At 36.4% G+C, this 26,158-nt stretch overlaps 1 protein-coding gene across 10 annotated transcripts in view; it reads left to right on the top strand.

The window, feature by feature from the left end:
* Nucleotides 1–25,380, top strand: part of CHL1 (cell adhesion molecule L1 like) — a 202,127-nt gene extending 176,747 nt beyond the window's left edge. For 9 of the 10 annotated variants that reach the window (XM_045493574.1, XM_045493578.1, XM_045493577.1 and 6 more), the window contains 12 exons: nt 2,834–2,935; nt 3,392–3,589; nt 5,583–5,653; nt 8,662–8,884; nt 10,061–10,176; nt 10,309–10,513; nt 10,722–10,844; nt 13,962–14,141; nt 17,795–17,956; nt 18,600–18,731; nt 20,892–20,964; nt 24,023–25,380. In XM_045493574.1, coding sequence (XP_045349530.1) covers nt 2,834–2,935; nt 3,392–3,589; nt 5,583–5,653; nt 8,662–8,884; nt 10,061–10,176; nt 10,309–10,513; nt 10,722–10,844; nt 13,962–14,141; nt 17,795–17,956; nt 18,600–18,731; nt 20,892–20,964; nt 24,023–24,239 — 1,802 coding nt within the window. In that variant the 3' untranslated portion in view covers nt 24,240–25,380. The remainder of the gene's footprint in view (nt 1–2,833; nt 2,936–3,391; nt 3,590–5,582; nt 5,654–8,661; nt 8,885–10,060; nt 10,177–10,308; nt 10,514–10,721; nt 10,845–13,961; nt 14,142–17,794; nt 17,957–18,599; nt 18,732–20,891; nt 20,965–24,022) is intronic. The other variant, XM_045493581.1, reaches the window with a different exon arrangement.
* Nucleotides 25,381–26,158: the final 778 nt, after the last annotated feature.

The raw sequence follows: 26,158 nt of genomic DNA on the forward strand, positions 1-26,158 counted from the left end.
AGCAATGGAGCCAGCTAAGGGATTGGGACACCATACCACTTGCTGCACACTGTCCAAAGCTCCTTATAAAATTTAATATAGGAGTCATGTGATTAGGCTACTATCTTCCAAAACCATTAGACTTTGATAATTTTAAATAGAGTTGCTGTGATCACATGTAATACTTACATATGAAGTTTTTAACCAATTTTCTAAGACTAAAAATAAATTTATTTAAAAAATATTCTTTGACAAGATTGCATTTTCTTAACCACTTCTTGGAGTTTACCTTCTAATATTTGAAGCCAGTCCCTGGTGTAAAGAAGCATATCTCACTAACTGATGGTAACAAATAGATCCCTGTGTAGTTTAGAGAAACTTCTTTTCCCCAGAAAATAATTTTTGAAAAGATATGCTTGACCTGTTGCAATCAGAAGTAACTGTCCTTGATCTAACTGTCCTTTAACTATATCAATCTTTTAAGTATCAACTGCACTCCATCAATTCTAATTCCATATGCTTCTTGGAAAGAGCAGATTTTAATGTCAGATGCTACAGTCTGTATTGGTTGCTTTAGGTAAGTTGAAAAATGAGTGAGCTCTTAGGAAGTGTTGAAGAGAAATGTAAATTCTCTGAGCTCACAGATCTGAAACCTGTTGAGGAAATAATTTCTTATTTAAGGTCCTGAAGTTTGCACAGTCACTGACTGCATTTTTAAAATAAAATAGTCTCTTTTGAATAAAAAACAATGTTTTTTGCCAGTGTAAATTTCCAGAAATTGGTGAATACTCAGCAGGGGCGTAGATGATGCCTCCCACTTGGGGAATAAGGACCCCATGGGAAGGTCCTAAGAGATATTACTTAATTGTCTCCACTGAGAAAAGACAAATGTCCCTGAGTACAAGAGAGAATTGAAATCAAATTTCAGAAGTAAAGACCATTAGGGATAAGTTTGGTTTTTTGTTTTGTTTCACTCTTCTTTTATTTTGATAAACATTTCCATGGACTGTAACACTCAAAGTCATCACCTACTCTTAGTATCCAAAATCTATAAAGAACTTATAAAACTCAACACCCCAAAAAATGAATAACCCAATGAAAAATGGGATGAAGACTTGAATAGACATTTTCCCAAAGAAGACATCCAGATGGCCAATAAACACATGAACAGATGCTCAACATCACTCACCCTCAGAAAATGCAAATCAAAACTACAATAAGATATCCCCTCACACCTGTTGGAAAGGCTAAAATTAATACACAAGACACAACAGGTGTTGGTGAGGATGTGGTAAAAGGGGAACCCTCTTACACTATTGGTGAGAATGCAAACTGGTACAGCCACTGTGGAAAATAGTATGGAGATTCCTTAAAAGGCTAAAAATAGAACTACCCTACAATCCAGCAATTGCACTACTATGTATTTACCCCCCAAATACAAAAATACTCATTCAAAGGGATACATGCACTCCGGTGTTTATAGCAGCATTACCTATAATAGATTACAGGAAAAAGCCCAAGTGTCCATTGATTGATGAATGGATAAAGAGGATGTGGTGTGTACACACACACACACACTGGAATATTATCAGCAATAAAAAAGAATGAAATCTTTCCATTTGGAATGACATAGGTGGAGCCAGAGTATTAAGTTAAGCAAAATCAGTCAGAGAAAGACAAATATAGGATTTCACTCGTATATGGAATTTAAGAAACAAAAAAATAAGCAAAGAGGAAAAAAAGAGAGAGAGGAAAAACCAAGAAACAGACTTTTACCTATAGAGGGCAAACTGATGGTTACCAGAAGGGGGGTGGGCAGGGGGACAGGTGAAAAGGTGAGGGGACTAAGGAGTGCACTTGTTGTGATGAGCACTGGGTGATGTATGGAAGTGTTGAATCACTAAGTAATACACCTGTAACTAATATTACACTGTATGTTAACTAACTGGAATTTAAATACATTTTAAAATTAAAAATTTTTAAATTAAAAAAAATCATCACCTACTCAATTTTCTAGTCTGTGACATATTTATTGGTGCCAGATTTTTCTCTTCCAATAAAAACAGACTTCCTACTCTTTTTCAGAACTGTAGGCCAAGAGAGTATAAAAGTTGCTGTTATACACTGAGAATTCATTGTTAGAAATTACAATTAAAATCCAGAGCATACAAAAAAGAAAGCCTGAGTTCATCTTCTTTATCTTATTTTCCTATAGTCATAGGACCTAATTTTATTGCTCGAATGTGGTAATTGCATGCATGATTGAAGTGATATTATACTTTTCACTTACTCATTTAGTCACAAAACATTTATATGCAAAGCACTGAGGGTGATGCAAATATTAATAAAATGCAGTCCCTATAACTCATGAAGATCTGTCATATTCAGGAAATGAATCAGGTACATAAATAAACATATGAGCAGGAAGATACTGATCCTCTTGAGATAGATCATGTTTCTCAAAATTGCACATAATGGGAATGCAGGGCAACTGCTTAGAAATGAAGATTCCTGGGCCCAGCTCCATCAGTAAGCCAGAGAGACAGGGCCCAGAAACAAATCCTCATTGTTAATATCTACTTCTGAAAGCATGTTTATGATCATGGTCAAGAATGCCCTTTGAGAACTGGCATCAGAGGGAAGGGAGAGAGTGTTTATGGTAGGGAATATATGTGCAGGAAGCTGCATTTGAAGCGGAACTGGAAAGGCTGCTGAGATGTGGACAATTGGGTGTGGAGACCCGGGCCTGGAGAGAAAGAAAGGGGGCTGGCAATGTGCCTCAGGGAGAAAATTGGGTGGACAAAGCCACGATCTGCACTCTCCTTACCTTAATTTTTTTGTTGTTGTTAATTAGATGTTCCGGATCCACCAGAAAACCTACACTTGTCTGAAAGACAGAACAGGAGTGTTCGGCTGACATGGGACGCTGGAAATGATCACAATAGCCGTATTAGTGGTAGGGAGTACTATGTTGGGGTAACTATGTTCCTGAGGCTCCTGAGTCACAGTTAATATTAAGGCCATTTTTTTTTTTACCACAGTTCTGGATTATCCTTCTTAAAATATTTTTTCAAACTTTTTTTATGTTTATTTACTTATTTATTTTGAGAGAGAGAGAGAGAGAGAGAGAGAGAGAGAGCATGCACGTGCACAAACTGAGGAGGGGCAGAGAGAGGGAGAGAGAGAATCCCAAGCAGGGTTCTCACTGTCAGTGTAGGGTCCAACCCAGGGCTGGAACCCACGAACTGTGAAATCATGACATGAGCTCGAATCAAGAGTCAGATGCTCAACAGACTGAGCCACCTAGGCTCCCCATCCTTTCATACTTTTTATATTGTATGTAAGTGTTATTATAACTTAAACATACTAACTGCATTCTAATTTTTACTTTTTCTTATGCTTCTACTGCCAGAATACATTGTTGAATTTGAAGGAAACAGGGAAGAACCTGGAAGATGGGAGGAACTGACTAGAGTCCAAGGAAAAGAAACAACAGTCATATTATCTTTGGCTCCATATGTGAGATATCAGTTCAGGGTCATAGCCGTGAATGAAGTAGGGAGAAGCCAACCTAGCCAGCCATCAGATCATCATGAAACACCTCCAGCAGGTATGTGAGTTCTCACATCAGGTTTTGAAATATTTTGAAAATATTTTGAATATTTCAAAATAAAATATTTCAAAATAACATCAGTTTCAAAATATTTTAGTTTTGTCCCATCTTTCAACATATGAAACAACAAATTGATACTATGGTGTAGGGTTTTAGATTTCTCCTAATAGACAGCTTGAAAAGTTATGTGAACTAACAGCACACAAATATCCAAAGTACATCAGATTAAAAAGTAGTATATGCATGTTTGATAGCAGGAAATTACAAGGAGGTATATGAGCAAACATTACTTTGAATTATCTGTGATAGGTAAGTATCATGTTAAAATCAGGTATCAAGTATATTATAAACTGAATTTCAGTATATAGAAAATCAGCTTTCTCCCTTTATATTCCTTTTTATTTAAATTTTCTGAAATAAAACAGTTGATTCATTGTAGTGACCTTGCTAACATTTTCTTCTAATGTTTATTTTTGAGGGAGAGAGAGAGAGGGGGGGAGAGAGCATGAGCACAAGTGGGTGAGGAGCAAAGAGAAAGGGGAACAGAGGATCCAAAGTCAGCTCTGAGGTGACAGCAGAGAGCCTGATGTAGGGCTAGATCCCACGAACCATGAAATCATGACCTGACCCGAAGTCAGACACTTAACCACCTGAGCCACCCAGGTGCCCCAACACTTGAAAATATCTAGGAGTGCTTGAGTGGTCATAACAGTGACATTATTATTTTTTCCCCTGGGCAAAATAAATACGCGAGGGTATAACTTCCTTTTTGGATTGAGGAAAAGCAAGAAGAGATAGTAACTGAATCACACATACGTGTGTGATTTAAGTGTAAGTTGCATTTGGCACTAAAACTACACTTAGCCCTTTCTTATGAAATGGAACCATCTGAATATATTTCATGGGCACATTACCTGCTCTTTCCTATTTGTTGTCCCTAACACTGGGCTGCTGAAATTAAGACATGGTGTTTGTCTGTTAAGATGGAAATATTCACAGCACACGTTACTAACAGTAATTCTAATAGGAAAAGTAAAGGTTTAAAATTAAAATGTATATTTAAAAAGTAGGTTTAACATTTGGGGATGCATGGGTGGCTCAGTCAGTTGAGCATCCGACTCTTGATTTCAACTCAGGTCATGCTTTGAGGGTCATGGTATTGAGGCCCTTATCAGGCTCTGTGCTGAGCATGGAGATTAAGATTCTCTCTCTCTCTCTCTCTCAAATAATTTTTTTTAAAGTAGGTTTAAGAATTTTAAAAAAGCAAGTTGAAAAATTTAAAGAGCAGGTTTAAAATGAAGATACCTAAAATGAACCGTCTACTTTCTATTAAATAATAATTATATTACTTCAAGCGTATGATTTTACCCCTTTAAATAAAAATATATATTAAATTTTTTTAATGTTTATTTATTTTTGAGACAGAGAGAGACAGAGCATGAGTGGAGGAGGGTAGAGAGCGGGAGGGAGACACAGAATCCAAAGCAGACCCCAGGCTCTGAGCTGTCAGCACAGAGCCCGATGCGGGGCTTGAACCCACAAGCCATGAGATCATGACCTGAGCCGAAGTTGGATGCTCAACCGACTGAGCCACCCAGGCGTCCCAAATAAAATATATATTTAAAAGCTGCCTTATGTGAGCTCATGGATAGGTTAACTAATCTTATAGTGATAATCATTTTACAATATATACATATAAATATAAAATGTGTATCTATGTATTTGATACATATATGTATATATATACATACATACACACTTATGAAATCATTACACTCTATACCTTAAACTTACACAATGTTACATGTCAATTACATAAAGCTGGGGGAAAAAACTGCCTTAAGTCTTTTTACAGACTTGGCCAGATAGAAATAAACAAATACAATCAAAGTTATTTAAAATTGTTTTTAGCTGGAGGAGGGATGACAGGATGATTTACCTATGGACCATAAAATTGGAAAGTGTAATTTTAATACTTATAATTTTTCAGCTCCAGACAAGAATCCACAAAACATAAGGGTTCAAGCCTCTCAACCCAAGGAAATGATTATAAAATGGGAGGTATGTATTCTTTAATGTGTTATATACTACTTTGTGTTCTTTTTTTTTCTTTCTTTCTTTTAGATCTGCATGCTACGTGTAAGGATAGAAAAATATTTTTTAAGAATTTATAAGATTTAAGAATTTATAAGATTTGTATATTTGATAAATGTATTAAATTTGTATATTTTACAGATCTTTGTGATTAGAATATTATTAGAATGTTAAACAGTGGTAAATTATGTAAAATTTATAAAGGTTGATATAATTGTGATCAATTATCAAAATTGTCAGATTTTTTAGTATTTTTACAACTAGTATTCTCAATCCTTCCATGTAAAAAATATACTCAAAAATTTTCACTAAATTTTAGTACATGGTCTAATAAACATTATGAATATCTAAAGGATGGCTGCCAAATAATACCCACTACTTACTAAGCACGATCAAGCTTTTTGTATACTGTTTTCTAATTCCGAGAACAACCTTGTCATTTACAGCTTTGTCTAGATATAGGAGCTGAGGTGAGGGTGATTGGCACTAGACATCAACAAACCTAGGGTATCAGCATAGGTATCTGTGGACTTTAAGCTGCACTTTTTCCCCTTTATAGATCTCTATTAAAGGTTATGAAGTAGACTTTCGTCTTTGAATTTGGCGTGAAATTTCACATCTGCTCAGATGACTTTTTTTTGAGTGTCATTTCTAAATTTCTTCTTAGTGGGTAATTTCCCCCCCCCCCACCTTTTTTTTGGACATACTCATGAACAAGTAATTTAACCTACTTGAAAGTAGATTACCAAACATTGTGATTTTAATAATAGACTTCCAACATTAAATTCACTGAATTGTATGTAAATGTAGAACATTCTTGCATGTATGCCGGAATATACTATTTTATTTCTAAACCTCTTTCCAGATACGATTTTGCGAAGGGTTTTAGGATGTATGAACCTTAGTTTGATGTTTTTTAGTCAATATTTTTATATTGACACTAACCCATTATTCACATTTCAGTGCAATTAAAGTTTGCGAATTTAAAATTTGAAGAAAAATGGTAATACACAGAATCTAAATATATCCAAGAATATTATTTCTTTCCTTGAATTTGTGGCCATACATATTTGCTACTACATTGTCTTGATAATTACTTAATTTATAATCTGAAATTATGTTAATATCTTATTCTTGGAGAGTCTCTGTCCTTTTCTCTCTTAAGTTTCATAGAAATTTCCGTCAGACAGATGTTATAAGTGGTTAGATGAAAATAATAGCATGTAATGATCAGGCCGGTTCCTCAGAGAAACACACCATGGCATACCAGTATCAGCTCATTAGTCGTCCGCACTCCTGAAGGGCCACCGCAGCTCGATGCTATCAGCTGTATGTTTCATACAGAGATGCTGGGACTCTCATTTTAATGACCTTACCCAGATGCCCTGCGCTGAGTCAGTGATGAAAAGAGGGCCCGACCCCCACCCCTGCCTTTGCCCTTCCCGTCTGCTATCTTCGTTTGGGGGCCTCTTTAAGAATTTGCTGTGGTTTTGTTGCCAGTTGTCTGAAAGCCAAATACAAAATATTCCTCCTGCTTCTTCCGGAGTCCAGGCACCCAGGAGCCTGGTGATTTAGATAAGATTTTTCTTAAAAGTGTTACATATGGTGGCAGTTTATTTTAAAATTTGCCAGAGAGCTTTATCAAATGTAACAATTTTCCTTGGAGCAAAACATGTGTAAATTGAATACTTTTATTTGTGCACATTTATTGTTGGTAGAGGCCGAAGGAACCGTAATTCCAGATTGCGGTATGAAACTAGAAGCTTGTGGCCTGATTCATCTGGGCACTGCTAGAGCCCCTGGTGAATTTATATCCTGATGGTAGTAAAAATTACCTCGGTGCAAAACTTTGAATGCAAAGTATAGACAGTGACTGAAATCTCAGAAGGGTTTTGTTTTGTTTTGATTTTTTTTTCCCCTCATAACTAATTTAAGGAATCACCTTGGAGTCCGTGTAACTTGAAATTGTTTTGCTGATATAGCACTCCTTTCAACCTAATTCCAGCCAATCCATCTAAAGAGTATTTTAGTAAATTGGACTGAGTCAAGAAGCTTTGCACATTCTGTAAGAAAACACTACATACCACATTACTGAATCGCTCGTCTATACCCACAAAATTACTGTTTATTTAAGTGAACCTTACACTCTAGGACTAAAGTCACATTTTTATGTATTCTAAATAACAGATTCGTTTAAATGCATATTCCCATTTTTGGAATGAAATAGGTGGTTTAAATCACTTTAACTTTTCTTAATTAAAGTAATGCTTGATTAAAAATGAGAGTGGAAATAACCAATTTCCTATACGAGAAATTCCTCCACTAAATTTTCTTTTACAGCAAAATATAGTGGAAGCTGGTAATGGGAGGGGGGCACTTTGTCTTAACGAAATAGTCAAGAAGCTAGAGAGTTATTTTATTATAGAGAAGAGCTATATCTTCTAGGCGCTAATGTGTAAACATGCATATTATCCAGAAATAAGGATTTACTCAATCTCTTTCTTCTCTTGAAAAGCAGATGGAGAAGGATGGATGGGGTCAGGTGGAAAGAGTTCTGACTGAAAATTCATGGGAGATCTCTTTCACAATCATGCAGTTCATGATCATGCCCTTTTTTATATCTCCTAGTTCTTTGGTCATGAAATAGTAGAGGAAAATTTAGACAAAAGCAAAAGTCCTCTGTGGAATTTCTTAGTAAATCCTTTCATATACGAACAGTGAAACTTAACCACAAGGGCATAATCAAGGCATCTAAATTGTGGCTCCTTACTACTTAGGTAGGTGAAGGACTAACTTTCAAACTTAGAGAAAGACAAAAATTTTCCTAAGCGTTTCTAAGCCAGGGGGAGGTTTACGATCTTCCAAGACCCGATCCCTCTATTGCAATGTTTCTTAGGCCATTTAGGGTGGATTGCCGCCGTCTCTGACTCAGCATATCTGTGATCACACTAGATGAGTCTTACCTTTTGTCTTAGCCTTTGAAATCCATGGAGCAGAATGGACCAGGACTAGAGTACAGAGTGACATGGAAGCCACAGGGAGCCCCCGTGGAGTGGGAAGAAGAGACGGTCACAAACCACACCTTGCGCGTGATGACGCCTACTGTCTACGCTCCTTATGATGTCCAGGTCCAAGCCGTCAATCACCTTGGCTCTGGCCCTGAGCCTCAGTCAGTGATTCTGTATTCTGGGGAAGACTGTAAGTGATACACCTGAAACCGCCAAGCACCTCTTTCATGTATATTGCATTTCTATTGATGAACATTTTTGAGCAACTACTGCATGCAAAGAGGATATACTAGCTGTGGGAGATTAACAGAAATATAACACTTGGTTCCTACTTGAGGGTTGACTGTAGGATAGCTGATCACTATAGAGTGGTAAGGAAGTATGTTAAAAGTTTTAATTTTATTCAACTTCCCAGTAAACCCATTTCTATATTAAAATCAAAGACGAGTAATCATCACTGTAATTAGTTGATCAGTATAACTGTCATATGGTTTCCAGTGACATTTGTCCTTACTTATCAAAGACTTCCTAACAACCATCTGCTGCCATGCACTGGCCTCACTCACTTGTATGTCTGGAATCTTCCTCATGGAGATGAGATGCAAACTGAGACTTGTATATAGAATTACACACACACAGTTTTGAGGTACTACTGATATGCTCATATTATTAAATACTTAGACCATAATAACAAGTAGGTTATTAAAAAAAGGAAAGATGCTCTATTTCATGTCATTAAGGCGTTACTCTCATTATTCTTCTAGTGTCCAGAGTAATATTTTGATCCAAGAATGGAAGGTTGAGAATGTGAAATGACTTAACTCCTTATTTGCCTGCTGCCTAAATTCTTCTACCCGAGTACACCAGAAACATTGCTGTGAACTAAGATATTATTTATCTTGGCTACTCTGCATTTGGCTTATTCTTCTATACTTAGTTCTCTGTAGAATGGGGATAATACTACTACTTTACTGCATTGTTTTCAGGATTATGTGAGCCAATCCAACATTGCCTACACTTAGCATATGCTCAGTTAGCTTTTGTTCCCAAAAGATTGATCAAATTGTTAAGTAATTTTAGTTACATTGTTTAGTTCACCTGCCTCTAAAGGCGAGATACCCACAGAGTATTTCACTGGCCACTGTTTCTAGTAACATTGCCCCTGCCTGGAGAGCTGCATTTCTCCTAGAAACCTATTAGGGCTCTGAAACTCCTGCGAGTTGAGAAACTCACTTGGTTCCATTTGGAATTGACTTCCTAAGAGTGCTTCGCTCAGATTAAGCATTACGAAAAATCACCTTTTGAAAAGGGGATACAGTCACATTTAAAGGTTATTAAAAACTCATGATTCTTATGTGCTTAACAGATCCTGATACAGCTCCAGTGATCCATGGTGTGGACGTTATAAACAGCACCTTAGTTAAAGTTTCCTGGTCAACAATTCCAAAGGACAGAGTCCATGGACATCTAAAAGGATATCAGGTTTTTATTATAGATTTTCTTCTTGTTGCTGAATAAATATCTTAAATGCAAATACGAACTGATCTCAGAAGAAGCTACAAGAGCATCTGCCACCATGGCCAAAATGTTAAAGCATTCCTATTTCCATTGCAGATAAATTGGTGGAAAACAAAAAGTCTGTTGGATGGAAGAACACATCCCAAAGAAGTAAACATTCTGAGGTTTTCAGGACAAAGAAACTATGGAATGGTTCCTTCTCTAGATGCCTTTAGTGAATTTCATTTAACAGTCTTAGCCTATAATTCCAAAGGAGCTGGTCCAGAGAGTGAGCCTTATATATTTCAGACACCAGAAGGAGGTAAGAATAACAGTGGACAATAATGCCAACAATGGGAATTATGCCATGGGCAAATTAAACATTTCCTTCCTTACTAGTAGTTAATTAATATGTACTTCATATGAGTTAGCTTCTCAATTTCTATAAAAAACTGTAATCTAATGGATATTTAAAAAAAAAAGAAACTTACCAATTTATAAGTGTCTCTTCTTGATCTTCTGTTTTCTAGTACCTGAACAACCAGCTTTTCTGAAGGTCATCAAAGTTGATAAAGACACTGCTACTTTAACCTGGGGACTACCTAAGAAACTGAATGGAAACTTAACTGGCTATCTATTACAGTATCAGATAAGTAAGCAGAAATTTGAATTGGGTCCACCTATTAATATTTCATTATTGGTTGAGCATTTGGTTTGCTATACTGAGAATCTAATGATGGTGGTTTGTAAGCTGGCATACTACCTTAACAACAAAGGGGTTTGTAAATTGGCTTGCAGACCAAATCCAGCCTGCTGCCTGTTTTCGGAAACAGGCCACACATGTCCACTCATTTACATTTGTCAGTAACTGCTTTCTCACTACAGTGGCCAAATTGAGTAGCTGTGACAGAGATTACATGGCTCACAAAGGCTGTAATATTTACATTATAGTTCTTTTCAGAAAGGTTTACCAATCCCTGATTCAGAGGAAAAGTCAGTAGGTACCAGAGGATATATATTTAATATTTATGCATAAGAAGCATTGAGAATTAAGAAACGTGCCAAAGAAAAGCATTAGTAAATGAGGTAACAGATTCAGAGCGCATGTAACTTCCACCCTGCACTTCTTTTGTCTCCAACACATGCTTCCGGCCTCAACCTTAAATGTACTTCTGTTTGTAGAAACCTCTGTGGATAGCCCGCTGGTATAAGCACATTGTATTGTGAGCCTTGAAGAGTTGTTTTGCCTCATTACTCAGACTGGGCTCTGCCCTTGTGCTGCTGTGACATTTGGTTGAAAACACGCTTATACAAAATCAGGTTATTTTAATCATAGTGCCTTCCATGTGTAACAGTCTTTACATCTAAGCATCATCTCAAAGTGGAAATTAGGGAACTGAGGTCATAGAAAATTTTAGATTTTGAGGACATGAATTCCATACACCCAAAACCCTAGGACTGTGCTGCTTGCAAAAGCCATCTTGATGGTGGTCTCAATAGCTATTGTGCGTCCAGGTAGTTCGAAGCTTGTAGCAATCCAGGTCACGTATGAGTTTTAGCTCCTAAGGCCTGTTTTGAGTTGGGCCATATAGTTACATAGATACAGGCATAATCCCAGTAGAGGTAGCATGTTAGCATTTTTTGAGTGTTTGCTAAGTAGCAGGATCAGTACCAAGTGCTCTCCCCACATTTTTTCATTAAAACGGAAAATATATGAGGGACGTATTTTCACTATTTTGTGGATGTCAGAATTGAGGCATGCAGAGTTCACCTAACTAGAGCCATGTAGTAAAGTAAGTATTAAGCAGGATTCCAGCCTAAATCTGTCTGATTCTCCATGCTGAGCTCTTAAGCCTACAGTATTCTATGAACTGGTTTTCAAATATATAGACAGCACTGAAGAAATACTTGAAGACTTTTAAACTGTTAATTTGTTTGGTAAAGGTATGATTTATGTATCCGAAGAGTAAAGAAATTCAACATTAATTTCAAGAGTAAAGAAATTCAACATTATGGGGCTCCTGGGTGGCGCAGTCGGTTAAGCGTCCGACTTCAGCCAGGTCACGATCTCGCAGTCCGTGAGTTCGAGCCCCGCGTCAGGCTCTGGGCTGATGGCTCAGAGCCTGGAGCCTGTTTCCGATTCTGTGTCTCCCTCTCTCTCTGCCCCTCCCCCGTTCATGCTCTGTCTCTCTCTGTCCCAAAAAAAATAAATAAACGTTGAAAAAAAAAAAAAGAAATTCAACATTAATTTCAACCTTTGTGTTGATTTGTATGTAAGATTTAAATTTTTTTTAAAAACAAGTTCTTAGAGAAAAGGCTGGAATGTTAACAACTGCAGTGATTATCATACTCCTTGATATATGGATTTTTAATCAAATGATGTAATTGTACACTTACTTTGCTTTCTGTTAAGGTATTGAAATATTTTGGATAACTTCTCTGTTTCCGTTGCTTTGTATGTTCTAAATAGTTGTTGATTATGTGTATGAGAGCTCTCTATATACTTCTCTAAATTTGTAGATTGATTACTGTAGTTTTTCAATGGACTTTGTGGTATTTTATAGGAATGCTCTCAAATCTGTAAAGAGTGATTTTTTTTTCTAATTTCCAACATGTGGATCTTTGTTTTTCTTGTTCATTGATCTAATTGCACTATATAAACCAAGAAAGGCATTTTTATGTCGAGTGTGTGTGTTTGTGTGTGTGTGTGTGCATGTATATATATGTATATTTTTTTAACCTATGTGATATGTTGGACTAGCATCAAAAGGATTTATTCTAGCCCTTCCCTTGCTACTACTGGCTGCACAATTTTGGGATATGTTTCGTTTCTTGGACTATTTTTATGGTAATCTTAAAATTCTTTGTTCTCTTACATAAATCCCATGGTCTTGCTGGTCCAAATTGTTTGAAAGATGCTGTCTAATAATTCATCTTTTTCTGATTAGCACTTGGCATAGTTCTTAGTATATAGTAGGTATCTTATAATATATAATTTATTAATCACTTTATTGATTCTGCATATAATGAGGACTTATTTGGTGTCTCATATTAAACCAGAAGCCATGGGAGACAACAAATCATTGGGGCACCTGGGTGGCTTAGTCAGCTGAGCATCTGACTTCGGCTCAGGTCATGATCTCACAGATGGTGGGTTCAAGCCCCATGTCGGGCTCTGAGCTGTCAGCACAGAGCTCAGAGCCTGCTTCAGATTCTGTATCTCCCTCTTTCTCTACCCTTGCCCCGGTCATACTCTGTGTTTCTCTCTCTCTCAAAAATAAATAAACATTAGAAAAATTTTTTTTCAATTAAAAAAATGAATTTGGACAAAACATTGTCCAAATTATTCTGCTAAAAGATTAAAAGCGCTTACGTGAAAGATTCAATGAATATATAATATGGGAGGAAAGTCCATCATTTTTAATAGGTATAATGACAGTGGAGTGATTCGCTCCAGTGTGGCAGAGTGATCAAGAACATGGGCTCTGGAGTGGAAAGACTGTGGTTTGGATTCAAATCTTGGTTTGCCAGTTACTAGCTCTGGATTGAGGCAAGGTGTTTATTCTTGCTAGACCTCAATTTTCCCATGTATGCTATTGTAGTAATAATTATGTCCACATCATAGAATTGAGTAAGTTGCTGGCCATTAATCATTAAGGTAGTGCCTTGCATACCACAAGTGTATACAGAATCAAAAATAAGGGACAACACAAGTTGAAATGTTAAGAGTATGAAATCTAAGGCATTGCTGTTCATGTTTATTTCTTTAGTAAATGACACCTATGAACTTGGAGAACTAAATGATATCAACATTACCATTCCATCAAAGCCCAGCTGGCGTCTCTCAAACCTCAATTCGACTACCAAGTACAAATTCTACTTGAGGGCTTGCACTTCAAAGGGCTGTGGAAAACCAATCACAGAGGAAGGCTCCACATTAGGAGAAGGGAGTAAGTGCAAGAGGTTCCTGCATGCTGTTTTTTAAATTGCTCTGAAGGGAACATACCATGCTGTCCCTTGTGAATTAGAAATGATGGTGGTCTCAATCTGTTTGACCTTTTGTTTTCCACTGATACAGATACAAAATTTATTTCTCTTGTGTGTAAAGTTCACACTGACTCAAGTTATGGATTTCTACACAACAGCATGAAACTATAGCCTCAGTGTATATAAGGTCAGGGACTATAATTTTACTTAATTAAAATAGGAGTATGTAAGTCCATGAGGTTATTCATAAGGTTAGTAGAGGGATATTTTTCTTTCGGAAATTTTTCATAACGAAAAAATTTTGCCTCTTGTCCTGGTAGACATTTTGTAACAATGATCTAATACATTTAACTTCCATGTCTTGACATATATATATATATATATATATATATATATATATATATATATACATACACATACATACATACACGTGCGCTCACACACACACACGCACACACACACACACACACGTATATATATTGATTCATGTATCAATTTAATTTAACTGTTTACTGGTTGATGTCAAATACTGGCTTGGAAATGACCCATCAATCTCTGGTTTCATTTGTGTAAGTCTGCGAATTCAGTTGTACTTTTCTGGTTTGTTTTGTTTTGTTTTTTCCAACTCAGACCCATTTTCCTTCCCAAATTGTTTCAGCAATTATAATTTTAGCACTGTTTTTGCTAAGCTTAAAAGGAGAGAAATTAAGAAGTTAGGGCCAAAAAATGGAAATGAAACAGAGGAACTGCTGCACAGATATAAGTTAAAAAAGAGGGCTTTGCATAGGATTCAAGTTGATCAGACCTAGAAGGATATTTGAGGAAGACAAGAAGGAAAAGGAGATGGCAGGAAGGGAAATATAATCATTTGTTTATTTTCTACTGTATGTTAGCCATTGCTCTGGATGCTTTTCCAAATTTTAGATCAGAAAAGAAAGGTAGAATCAATAGAAAAAGGCAATAGCAATGGGAAAGACTAAATTGTAACTTATAAAGTATGTATATTATTTTAAAATATATCCAAGTGTATATGAATCACTGTAAAATCACTATGTATGAATGGTTATGCTCTGATCTTTATTATCTGTTTCTCCTTATTGTTTCTACTGTATTTACACAGTGAAGGGTTTATGTTTTCCTCGGATACCCTAAATACTCAAAGCTCCCTTTTATGGGAAAAGTGTATGTATTCAAATAGTTTCTCCCAAGAAACCCACAAATTATTCCCATGAACAAATGAGACACCTTGTTGAATGAAGAACTCAAAAGAGAGATTTAAAAATGATAATTGAGGGGCGCCTGGGTGTCTCAGTCAGTTGAGCCTCTGACTTTGGCTCAGGTCAGGATCTCGTAGTTGACAGGTTAGAGCCCGTGTTGGGCTCTGTGCTGACAGCTTAGCCTGGAGCCTGCTTCAGATTCTTTGTCTCCCTCTCTCTCTGCCCCTGACCTGCTCATGCTCTGTCTCTGTCTGTCTCAAAAATAAATAAACATTAAAAATTTTTTTTAAATGGTAGTTGAAAACTTTTTAGTAACAAAAAGGATCTCATTTCTCAAGAGGTCAAACTGGCATCAAGTGTTCCATACAAGGAAAAGAAGTCAGAATAGTAGTAATCTAAATGTGCAACTTCCATATTTTTCAAAACAGAGTTTGAGGCATGGAGAGGGTTGCTATTTTGTTAGAATCAAGACCATAATATGCAGGAGAAATGCTAACCCCATCATTGCTAATTTGCAGCAGGTAAGAAAAAATTCACAAAATCCTCTTAGAAGAGTTATAGTCACCATATGCATATATGGAATTATTTAGAGAATTTGGGTTTGGTCACTTTCATGGTTGAAAATGTTTTTAGCTAATGGAAAATGCTCTTGGTATGATTTTATAAATGATGTGGCATCTTCTTTGCAAATTAAAGATGTAGCTAATGTGCTTGAGTATCTTACAACATATTTCTTCACTGCCCTATGTCTCAGTAATTTGAAAATGTTCCTTACTAGTATGTTTGTGTTCTTTTTCAGGATTCTGCATTTTCAGCTACTGCCCCTTCCCCAGTTGACACTGATTTCTCTTCTATAGGCATATCTTGCCATATTTACAGGAAAGAAACTATAATCTCTTTTTGCCACTGGATTTCAGCCTGATCTCTGAAAAAGGAAACATACATATATATTTCCACTGAAGAGATAAAGCTTGATATCACAACACTCTAAAAATAACTTTTGTGCAAATTAGAATCTATTTCTCTGTATCTTTCTTCTTGCTCTGCCTAGATAGCACATTTTAAGGTCATCTGGCATTTGTTCAGAGAATGGGATTTGATACACAAGCATTTTTTTTTCTGATTATTTTCTGGTTGTCACTCTGATTTTCAGGTGGCTCACATTCCATAGTCTAAGAGGGGAAAGATGATGGAGCTATTCAGAAATATTTGTGTCCTTATTGGTTTGAACAAAACACTTGCTTTGCTCTATTTTCAAAAGCTTGCACTACTTAATATTATACTAATATTTCTGTTTTTCAAAGTCAAGATTAATTGTGTTCTATTTCAGTGGTGCTCAATCTTAAAGGCTTTGCTCAACTAATATAATTAGCCTTACTTCTCCCATGGTGACATTTTTTAATGAAGCCCTTTTGTTACCAGTAACTATATCATCAATGTGTATTCAATGGTTAAAAGTTATAACCAAATTTTAATGTGTGACATATACCCATTTGAAACAGGGTTTCATAACTTTTAATATTCTCAACATGGATTACAGTATTTTATCTCCAGTGTAAATTATTAACACTTTCTGGTTTGCATTTATTATGTTGAGTTGATTCTTAGCAAAACTGTGGATCAAATATAAAGATATTTTGCATATTTTGTTGCAACTTCAGAAATCAAGTTTTTAATTAAAGTACTTTTAATTACACTTGACTCATATTTTTAACTTCTGTAGGATTCTACAATTAATATATTGCCCTACTCATGTTTCTTTTTTTTAGGTATTAATGTCTTACAATATTTTAAAAATCCCAGTGCATTTCATTTAAATATACCTATAAACTTGTACTTTATGTACCTATAAAACTGCTTATGTGTCTGCAAATTTCAAGTATATAATATATGACCATGTTATGATGCTATTCCATCAGTACGGATGGAGAAGAACAAAGCAAATATATATATGTGTGTGTGTGTGTGTGTGTACACACACACACACAATTATATAATGCCATTTGTTTTCAAAACCAAGCCAAAATGGCCATGTTCAGTTTCCTGCTAGGTCTGAGAAAGTTCATGATGCACAAAGTGACATTGTATAATTTTTTGAAATCTGTGTTTGGTTTTGAACCATTCATATAGTGCCATTTCATCAACAAGTACATCATCTTTAAAGGACATGAAATAAGTTCATTGCATTTACTCAATTTCAGTGTCTTAAGAAAGAAAAGCTTGAAATGTTGATGTTCTTGATCTCCTGATAATTCAAAAACTCTCTGAAAAATAAGTGCTATAAATGGCCCTCCTCTCAAATACCGGATTTTTTTAACTTTTTTTTTTTTTTTTTTACTTTTCATGTCCTGTTTTTCAACAATTACAATTTACATGATTTAACTCTGTGCATTTCTTAGGTAAAAGTATCGGGAAGATATCAGAAGGAGTAAATCTTACTCAAAAGACTCACCCGGTAGAGGTATTTGAGCCTGGAGCTGAACATATAGTTCGCCTCTTGACTAAGAATTGGGTTGATAACAATAGCATTTTTGAAGATGTAATTGAGACCAGAGGGAGAGGTGAGACATGAGATTGTATTTGGGGCAATTTTAGACAATAAATCTATGTTTTGTAGATTTTTAAATTTTACCTACTTCCTGTATCAAAGATAAAAATGTGGAGTACATTAGCTATAAAGGTAATAGTTTCCATTTGTTTTAGCATACCATTTTTAAATTATCAAAATGAAGAATGTTCCACAAAGTTCCAACATATTCCTTATCATTTTTACCAGACTAGTTGACTAAAAATACCTCCTGCCAATTAACACATGTTGATAACAAAAACTAAAAAGAAAAACAAAACAACATAAGCCCCACAGAAACTCCCTGGCAATCTGCATATAACCAAGCCAGCTTATGCTTTTGCTTGCTTGTGCTGCTGTGTATTTCACTTGATCTGCCTCCACTATCCCTTTTTGGTTTTCATCCTCTGAATCAAATGTAGCTTGAGAGGGCTCTTTCTAAATAAAGACTGCAATGATTTATCAGTATTCTTCCAGTGAAATGTCCTTTAAATCACATTGCCTCAAGGGTCAATGAAAGGAAAAATAAAACGGATGCTATTTTGTATGTTTAAAAAATATGTTTCATATTCCCACAAGGGGCATAATCCCAAAGCCTGTTTCTAGTGTTCAATGTGTGATTTCTCTTTGTACAACAGAATATGCTGGTTTATATGATGACATCTCCACTCAAGGCTGGTTTATTGGATTGATGTGTGCGATTGCTCTTCTCACACTAATCCTGTTAACTGTTTGCTTTGTGAAGAGGAACAGAGGTGGAAAGTATTCAGGTAAAGCTGTTTCTTAATATCCTATGAAGTTATTAAATAGTATTTTCTAGGAGGCATTCTTCTGACACATCTTTTGTTTTTTAAGTTACACATTTAACTCAAATTTATGTTAGCACATTAGATATGTAGTGTACTGAAAGGAAAAAATATCCTAAATTAACTAACCAAAGGATATATGGTCCAGAATATTATTTTCAGATGGTTACTTGTTTTCTACTTTCTAGTATTTAGATAATTTCTAAGGAAGCTTATCATATTTCCAAGCTTCTACTTTCTGTCTGTAAAGTATCAGAGATGTTGAGAGCACTAATCACTACGCCATACACATACAGTTTGTCTTAAGAGGAAGGGACCCATTTATAGCAAGCCTTGCCACATATTTATGGTGCAGAGAATGCATGCACTAGCATATTCTAACAGTTGTGACTCCGTCAGCCAGCTTTGTTAGAGTTAACCATGGCTGGGAATGCTTTTCTTATGACCATGACATATATTGAATACACTGGCTCCTGCATTAATGTACATAAAACATAAATAAAAACCATCATAATTAAATAATGGTTGGCTTTAATTCAACTTTCAAATTTATTTGATCTTTTTCAGATATCCATATTGTGTTGTTGCTCTTATTAGCATTCAAGATGCTTTTACATAACGGGAAAGATTTAGATCTTCCTCCTATTAGTTTGATGATGTTCAGATTAGTGAGAAGTTCTTTTATTGGCTTATGATTCATCTAGCAAATATTTATTGGGAACCGATATGTATATTTAACATTCAAACAAACAAAAGCATAATTTCTAAATTTTTACAAGATGTATGCTTGGAGGGGTGCCTGGGTGGCTAAGTCGGTTAAATGGCCGACTTCAGCTCAGGTCATGATCTCACGGTCCGTGAGTTTGAGCCCTGCCTCGGGCTCTGTGCTGATAGCTTGGAGCCTGGAGCCTGCTTCTGTTTCTCTGTCTCCCTCTCTCTCTGCCCCTCCCCCATTTGCACTCTGTCTCTCTCTGCCTTTCAAAAAAATGAATAAATGTTAAAAAAAATTTTTTTTAAAAATGTATGTGTGGGAATTTATGTAATTATCCATCTCATTTTTTTTCCTGTGAACCCTGAATTATTATGAAGTAGATTTTCAATAATTAATGAATGTCTGAGTTAGTTAATTGGAAATTTTAAAGAGATAGAACATCCTCTTCTGAGTATCCCCAACAAATAGTCTCTTGTGAAGTGTGGCCCTATCCAAATTTTAAAGAATGATGGAAAAGAAAAAAAAAAAAGTCAGCATTTCACATTGTAGGATGGGTAAAATAATCTTTTAGGTCTCTGCAAGTAGAAGTACAAGATGCCATGAAGGATTTTTGTTTGAGTTTTCCTAGTTGTCCTGTGTCCCACTACTTAGAATAAATCAAATTTAAAATGTCACCGTAGATAGACCTGAATATTCTGATTATTTGAGGCAATTATGAATATGAGTGAGAAGAGGACAGTCAAAGGTTGACTCTTGACTCACTTTAGTGACATAGATCTGGTATGATCCCATGGCGTCTTCAAAAAGTTTTGGTTAGTACGATGTAGATCTAGTAATTTGGTCTTCCCTAAGAAACCGTAACTAAGTTTTACTGTTCCAGTAAGACTCATTGCCCACATAATACTGAATAGCCACACGATGGTCTGCAACAGGCTGTAATTCTGATGACAAATCAGGAGAATCCAGGAACTCCTTTTCCTTTTTTGCTTAAACAAAGAGGTAACTGATGGGTTGTAGATACAACCACAAAAAACAAACAAACAAACAAAAAACCAAAAAAAAAAAAACCTTGACTCGCTAGTATCTAAGAACTGGAGCAGTGCTTCTTACTGATGATCTATCTTTAACTACATTATTAATATGTCTTTAAAAATTATTTGTAGAGGGGCGCGTGGGTGGCGCATTCGGTTAAGCGTCCAACTTCAGCCAGGTCACGATCTCACGGTCCGTGAGTTCGAGCCCCGCGTCGGGCTCTGGGCTGATGGCTCAGAGCCTGGAGCCTGTTTCGGATTCTGTGTCTCCCTCTCTCTCTGCCCCTCCCCCGTTCATGCTCTGTCTCTCTCTGTCCCAAAAATAAATAAACGTTGAAAAAAAAACTATTTGTATTACTTCCCCCTCTATTTGTGTTTTAGTGAAAGAAAAGGAAGATCTGCATCCAGATCCAGAAGTTCAGTCAGTAAAAGATGAAACGTTTGGCGAATACAGGTAAACAGTGTCCTTTCTCAAAATGTATTAAAACATGCACTCATGAGGTTATAAGCTTAAACATACAAAAACAAACAAGTATTTCTTGTTAAAATAAAGTTTATACTACTATCTTGTAGTGCCTTTCTAAAGAATAGTTTGTAGGAGCACCTGGGTGGCTCAGTCGGTTAAGTGTCCATTTCTTGATTTCCACTCAAATCATAATCTCACAGTTCATGAGATCAAGCCCTGTGTTAGGCTCTGTGCTGACAGTGTGGAGTCTGGTTGGGGTTCTCTCTCTCTGTGACTTCTCTGCACACATACGTTGTGTCTCTCGACATAAATGAACACTTTAAAAAAAGCAATGGTTTGTAAAAATAGGATCTACTTGAGTGATAGTAACCAACCTTCTGGGTGCACAGGTGGGTGTAACTGCAATCTAGGTAGATGTGAGTGTTAGAAGACTTTTCTTAAAGCTCTGTGTGCAATGCAAAGGATACCATTTTCATTTAGAGTGATTATCTATTTGGAGTTTCTAAAACATCTTGAAGTCTCTAGCATGGCCATTACGAACCCAGGTTGTATTCGGTTTATGTCCATAAACATGTATTCTGTATACCTTTATCTACTTACAAAGGTGAGTAAGTTACACATCCTGTCCTCTAGGTGAACCCAGTCTGCAGAGGAAAAACTTACCTATGCAAATCACTGTAATTAAGTAAAGAGAATAAGAGAGCACAGAGAAAAGAGCAGCTCTGTCAGCCCTGGAGGGATGCTGATAAAGGATCATCCAAAAGAGATAAGATAGGTTTTATAGATGAAATGGGTTGTGTTACTATTAACAACTGGGTAGAGCATGGCCAAACTTAAGACAAAAACGTGTATGGGGTGCCTATGTGGTTCGGTTGGGTTCAGCATCTGATTCAGCTCAGGTCGCGATCCCAAGGTTGTGGGGTGGAACCCCGCATCTGACTCCATGCTGAACATGGAGTCTGCTTAAGATTCTCTTTCCCTCTGTCCCTCTCTCCTTCTCTTGCTCTCTTTCTCTCTCTCTTAAAAAAATAAAAAAATAAAAATTCCTCCCAGGTGCCAGACCTGGGAGGAATTGCAGGATATCCGAATGAGGGAGGGAGTTCTTGAGATTGTGTTAAACTTCTCATTCTACTGTTTTTGGTCACCATCTTGCTCTTTCCACCACCCTCCCCATTTCTTAGCCATTTGTATTTGAGATGGCATTGTTTTCCATCAGGTCCTTTGTGTACTGCAGCCAAGAGAGTTGCAACACCCAGGCTTATGTGGCCTTTATCACACAGGAGGCCAGAATTCACATCAGAAAAGAGACTTGATTGACTCTAACTGGCCCATCCCTGGATCCATTTCAGTGAAATGGAGCAATGTGATTAGCTGTCCTGGGTTAACCATGTGCATCTGAACCTCCTTATAGGCTTTATGCTAATTTTTCTTTTGTCCACTTATCAAAAGCTCTTTTTATATTTTTACATTTCTTGATTACTCACTTCAAGTTCTTTACAGAATAAGGATCATTAAAGGGAGAAGAAGGAAGGAAAGAGGGGAGAGGGAAAAGTAGAGAGAGATGGAGGGAAGGAGGGAGAGAGAGAGAGGGAAACTTGAAACTTCACAAATTTAAAAATTGTGACTCAGATTCCATGAAGCAAGAATCATTAGGAGCCTATGGCAATTGTTTAAAATATATTTGAAATACAGATCTTACTGGTTCAGTTTAACAAATAATTAACAAAATTATTTATTACTATTTTAATTAAATCTACTTAATCTCTTAATGTTTTCCATCATCTTCTCCCAAAACATGTTCATCGAGAAAATTATCTAGTCTCCAAGCCATCCCAGGAGACAGTTTTACTGGATGCTGTTCTTGTTCATGACATGACTTGTCATCCTTCCGGCTTCTAGGTGATAGTTTCTGCGCCACTTGCTGCCCGGTCCCTAAGCTCATGCCACATTTTTGTTTTTGTTTTGTGACTATAAGCATCCTGATTCTGGAGCCAATTACTGTATGAGTCAGGAGAGCCTGGGTAATTCTCATTTTCTTTCTCAAGTTGTGCGTCCCACACATTTGGCTCTGGTCATCTTGATCATTTAGGAGCACTGCCTGGTAGATGAGCATCCAGGATCACCACAGCAGTGGAAATAGAACACAACAAACTGAGCACCGGCTCTGAAGTGACACATGCCGCCTTTGCTCACTCTTCTTGGGTGAAAGCAAGTCACATGGAAATGTATAACGCAGAAAGGTCAGGAAGGCGCCACCTTGCCCTGCTCTAAGACAGCCAAGAGATGGACCTATCTGATGAACAACACTGATTGCCAAAAATTATAAAGTGCTAATCATATTCTAATTATAGAGTTTTTTCCAAATTCTTCCTTTTTAAAATTTTATAAGATCATTTAACTTAGTATCCAGCATTGTAGTGTGATAGTAGTTAGTACTTAAACAAGATCTTGATCCAGAAATTTAGAATACTGTATCATTTTATAGACATTTATAGACATTTTAGTAATAAATTTAGGACACTATAAGTGTTTATGTTCTAAAAGTGCCAGCCATGTAAAAGAAAAAAAAAAATTCAACCAACTTGAATTTATCAACTGTATTAAAGAAAGTTCTCTGGTTACCAGAAACAGACTTTGATTGATTAACCCAATTAAAAGAGAAAATTTGGGAAGGATACAGAATAAAAGGTAAGCACTAGAGATCAAGATTTGATGACTGGGAGTTCGAAAAGTTCAGGAAATCAAAGGGAATAACATTATCGTCTATATATGTCAACAGATTGAATGTCTGACTGTCTCAAAACTCCCATTTTTAAAGGGAAGCAGAAGTGTTGTGGATAATAGAAAATGCTTTCTCGGTTCCTCAGAATGACCCAAATAGGTTATGACTTTTTAAACATTTATTTGAGAAAGGGCCATTTAGGGTTTGTGTGTCCGCAATGTTGATGTGAATGTTTTGAAAATTGTAAGACATATTAGCACATATGCACGAGTTTTGCTTTATGTGAATATCTTAGATTTTGCTGAATTGTCTTTTATTTTGTAGCGACAGTGATGAAAAACCTCTCAAAGGAAGCCTTCGATCGCTTAACAGGGATATGCAGGCCACAGAAAGTGCTGACAGCTTAGTCCAGTATGGAGAAGGAGATCACGGTCTGTTCAGTGAAGACGGATCCTTCATTGGCGCTTACGCTGGATCTAAGGAGAAAGGATCTGTTGAAAGCAATGGCAGTTCCACAGCGACATTTCCACTCCGGGCGTAAATGTACCACATGTACAAATCAGTGGTTTCGTATCAACTTTCCGTATTTATCTGTTCAAGGGAGCAAGAACTTTCATATAGGAATAGAAACGTATTGGCTTAAGATTTCATCCAGAATTTGAACATCTTGCAGTCATGTCGAGAAAATAGCACTGCCTTGAAAAAGTAAACTACCAAGCACTCCAGGCCTGTATTGTTTGTTTTGTTTTGTTTTGTTTTTCAGGTGCTGAAAATTCAGAACACAAAACAAATCCTGTACTTAGATTCACCTCGACTGAATCCAAAGTATCCATTCAGTGTACTCCATTTTTGCCTGGTTTTCCTGGTCACTGTGTTTGCATTGTTGTTGCTACCTTGTGGTTTTTCCTCTGTGTGCACATTTGTATTCAGTCTCTGAGAACTGTCTTAGTGACTTTGCTTCACGACAGGTAAAAAGATGGGAAGCAAACCGGTTATTTAAAATGTAAAGAGGAATATGAATGTCTTATTAAAATGGTTCATTGAATATATACAGTCTAAATCTATTATTTAAATTTTTTGTAGCAGGAGTCCTAGGTAAACAATCAAGTCGTATTTATTGAGCGCCTAACCGTTTGCCCAGAGATAGTCATGTTTAAACAGAATTCTAATTTTTTCAGTTTCAACACGAATTTTTTGGGTATATCACTTATGACATCTAGAACCATCTTTGTTTTTTGTTCTTTTCTTGGACTAAATTCAGCTGAAAAGGAAGTGGTGGTCAGAAAGTTATCTTATGAAAGAACAGGCCAAGGTTTCCGGGCTGCTGGCGTCTCCTAGCTATATCTATTTAATATCTTCATTTCTAAATTGACCGCTTTGACCTTTTTTCTATGTTTATATAATGGTATGCTTGCATCTATTTCATGAATGCATTGTACATATTATGTTAATATTTACACAATTAAAAATACAGATGTGTTTTATTTTGAAGTGAGAAAAAGAACATTAACAGGCATGTTTGTACAGCTAAAGTATATAGTAAGATAACATTTTGCATCATTCCACAGCTACAACCAACAACATGAGGTTCCAAAACTAAAGACTTTGTATAAAGCATTTGGGTTTTGTTCTTATATTGCTTTTTCCTACAGTCTCAAAATAAAATATCATATAAATATTGAGGGAAATGTTTTCATATTTTTCAAAATAAGTTTTTATTGTTGAGTATATTCCTACCCCAGCCCCCAAAAGAAAAACTGTTTACAGTAGATATTTCTATATAGAGGTTTGCTTTTCACATTTTAAACATCCTTAAGGTGGGATCTCTGTTCCTCTGTCAAAGTCAGCACAAATTCAGGGAATTCATTTTCTGGCATGTGGGCCACTAGTCCTTCTAAAATTGTACATGGAAATGGTTTAAAAATATTATGAAGGACTGTGCATGCGTGCCAGTAAAATCTGGTGTTCAACTTCTCACTTTATGGAAATATTTTTTAACCCTACCATGAAATTCTTAATTATGTTTAAGTGAAAGTGACTCACAGATTTTCCTTTATTTTTTGAACTGTAGCTATGGCCATACCTTGTGAAATCTTGACTTTGATTTATGCAGCCCACTGTATTTCTGGTGGACCGAAATTAGGGATGTTTATAGTGGTCAGTGCAGTAATCCACATGGAGTACCTAATGGTCATTTTTTTTTTACCTTGTGTGTCCTCCAAAATGCATAGGCAGCAAAAGAATGTCTTAGTTGAAACAATGTGTCATGGGCTCGGGATTTGACCAAACTCCCAGAAGTCAGAGTTTCCAAAGGAGAGGGCGTCTTGGTCCTCCCTGTGTGTGAGGGTCCACACTTCCATTAGTGCACCTTGAGTTTCATCCCCATCAGATTTCTAAAGCATTTTCTGGAGGAAGAATCCTCATGTTTTGACATACCTGGGAGGAATTTCTCGTACTCAG

Source organism: Leopardus geoffroyi, chromosome A2 (assembly GCF_018350155.1).
Source record: "Leopardus geoffroyi isolate Oge1 chromosome A2, O.geoffroyi_Oge1_pat1.0, whole genome shotgun sequence".
NCBI classification, from domain to species: Eukaryota; Metazoa; Chordata; class Mammalia; order Carnivora; family Felidae; genus Leopardus; species Leopardus geoffroyi.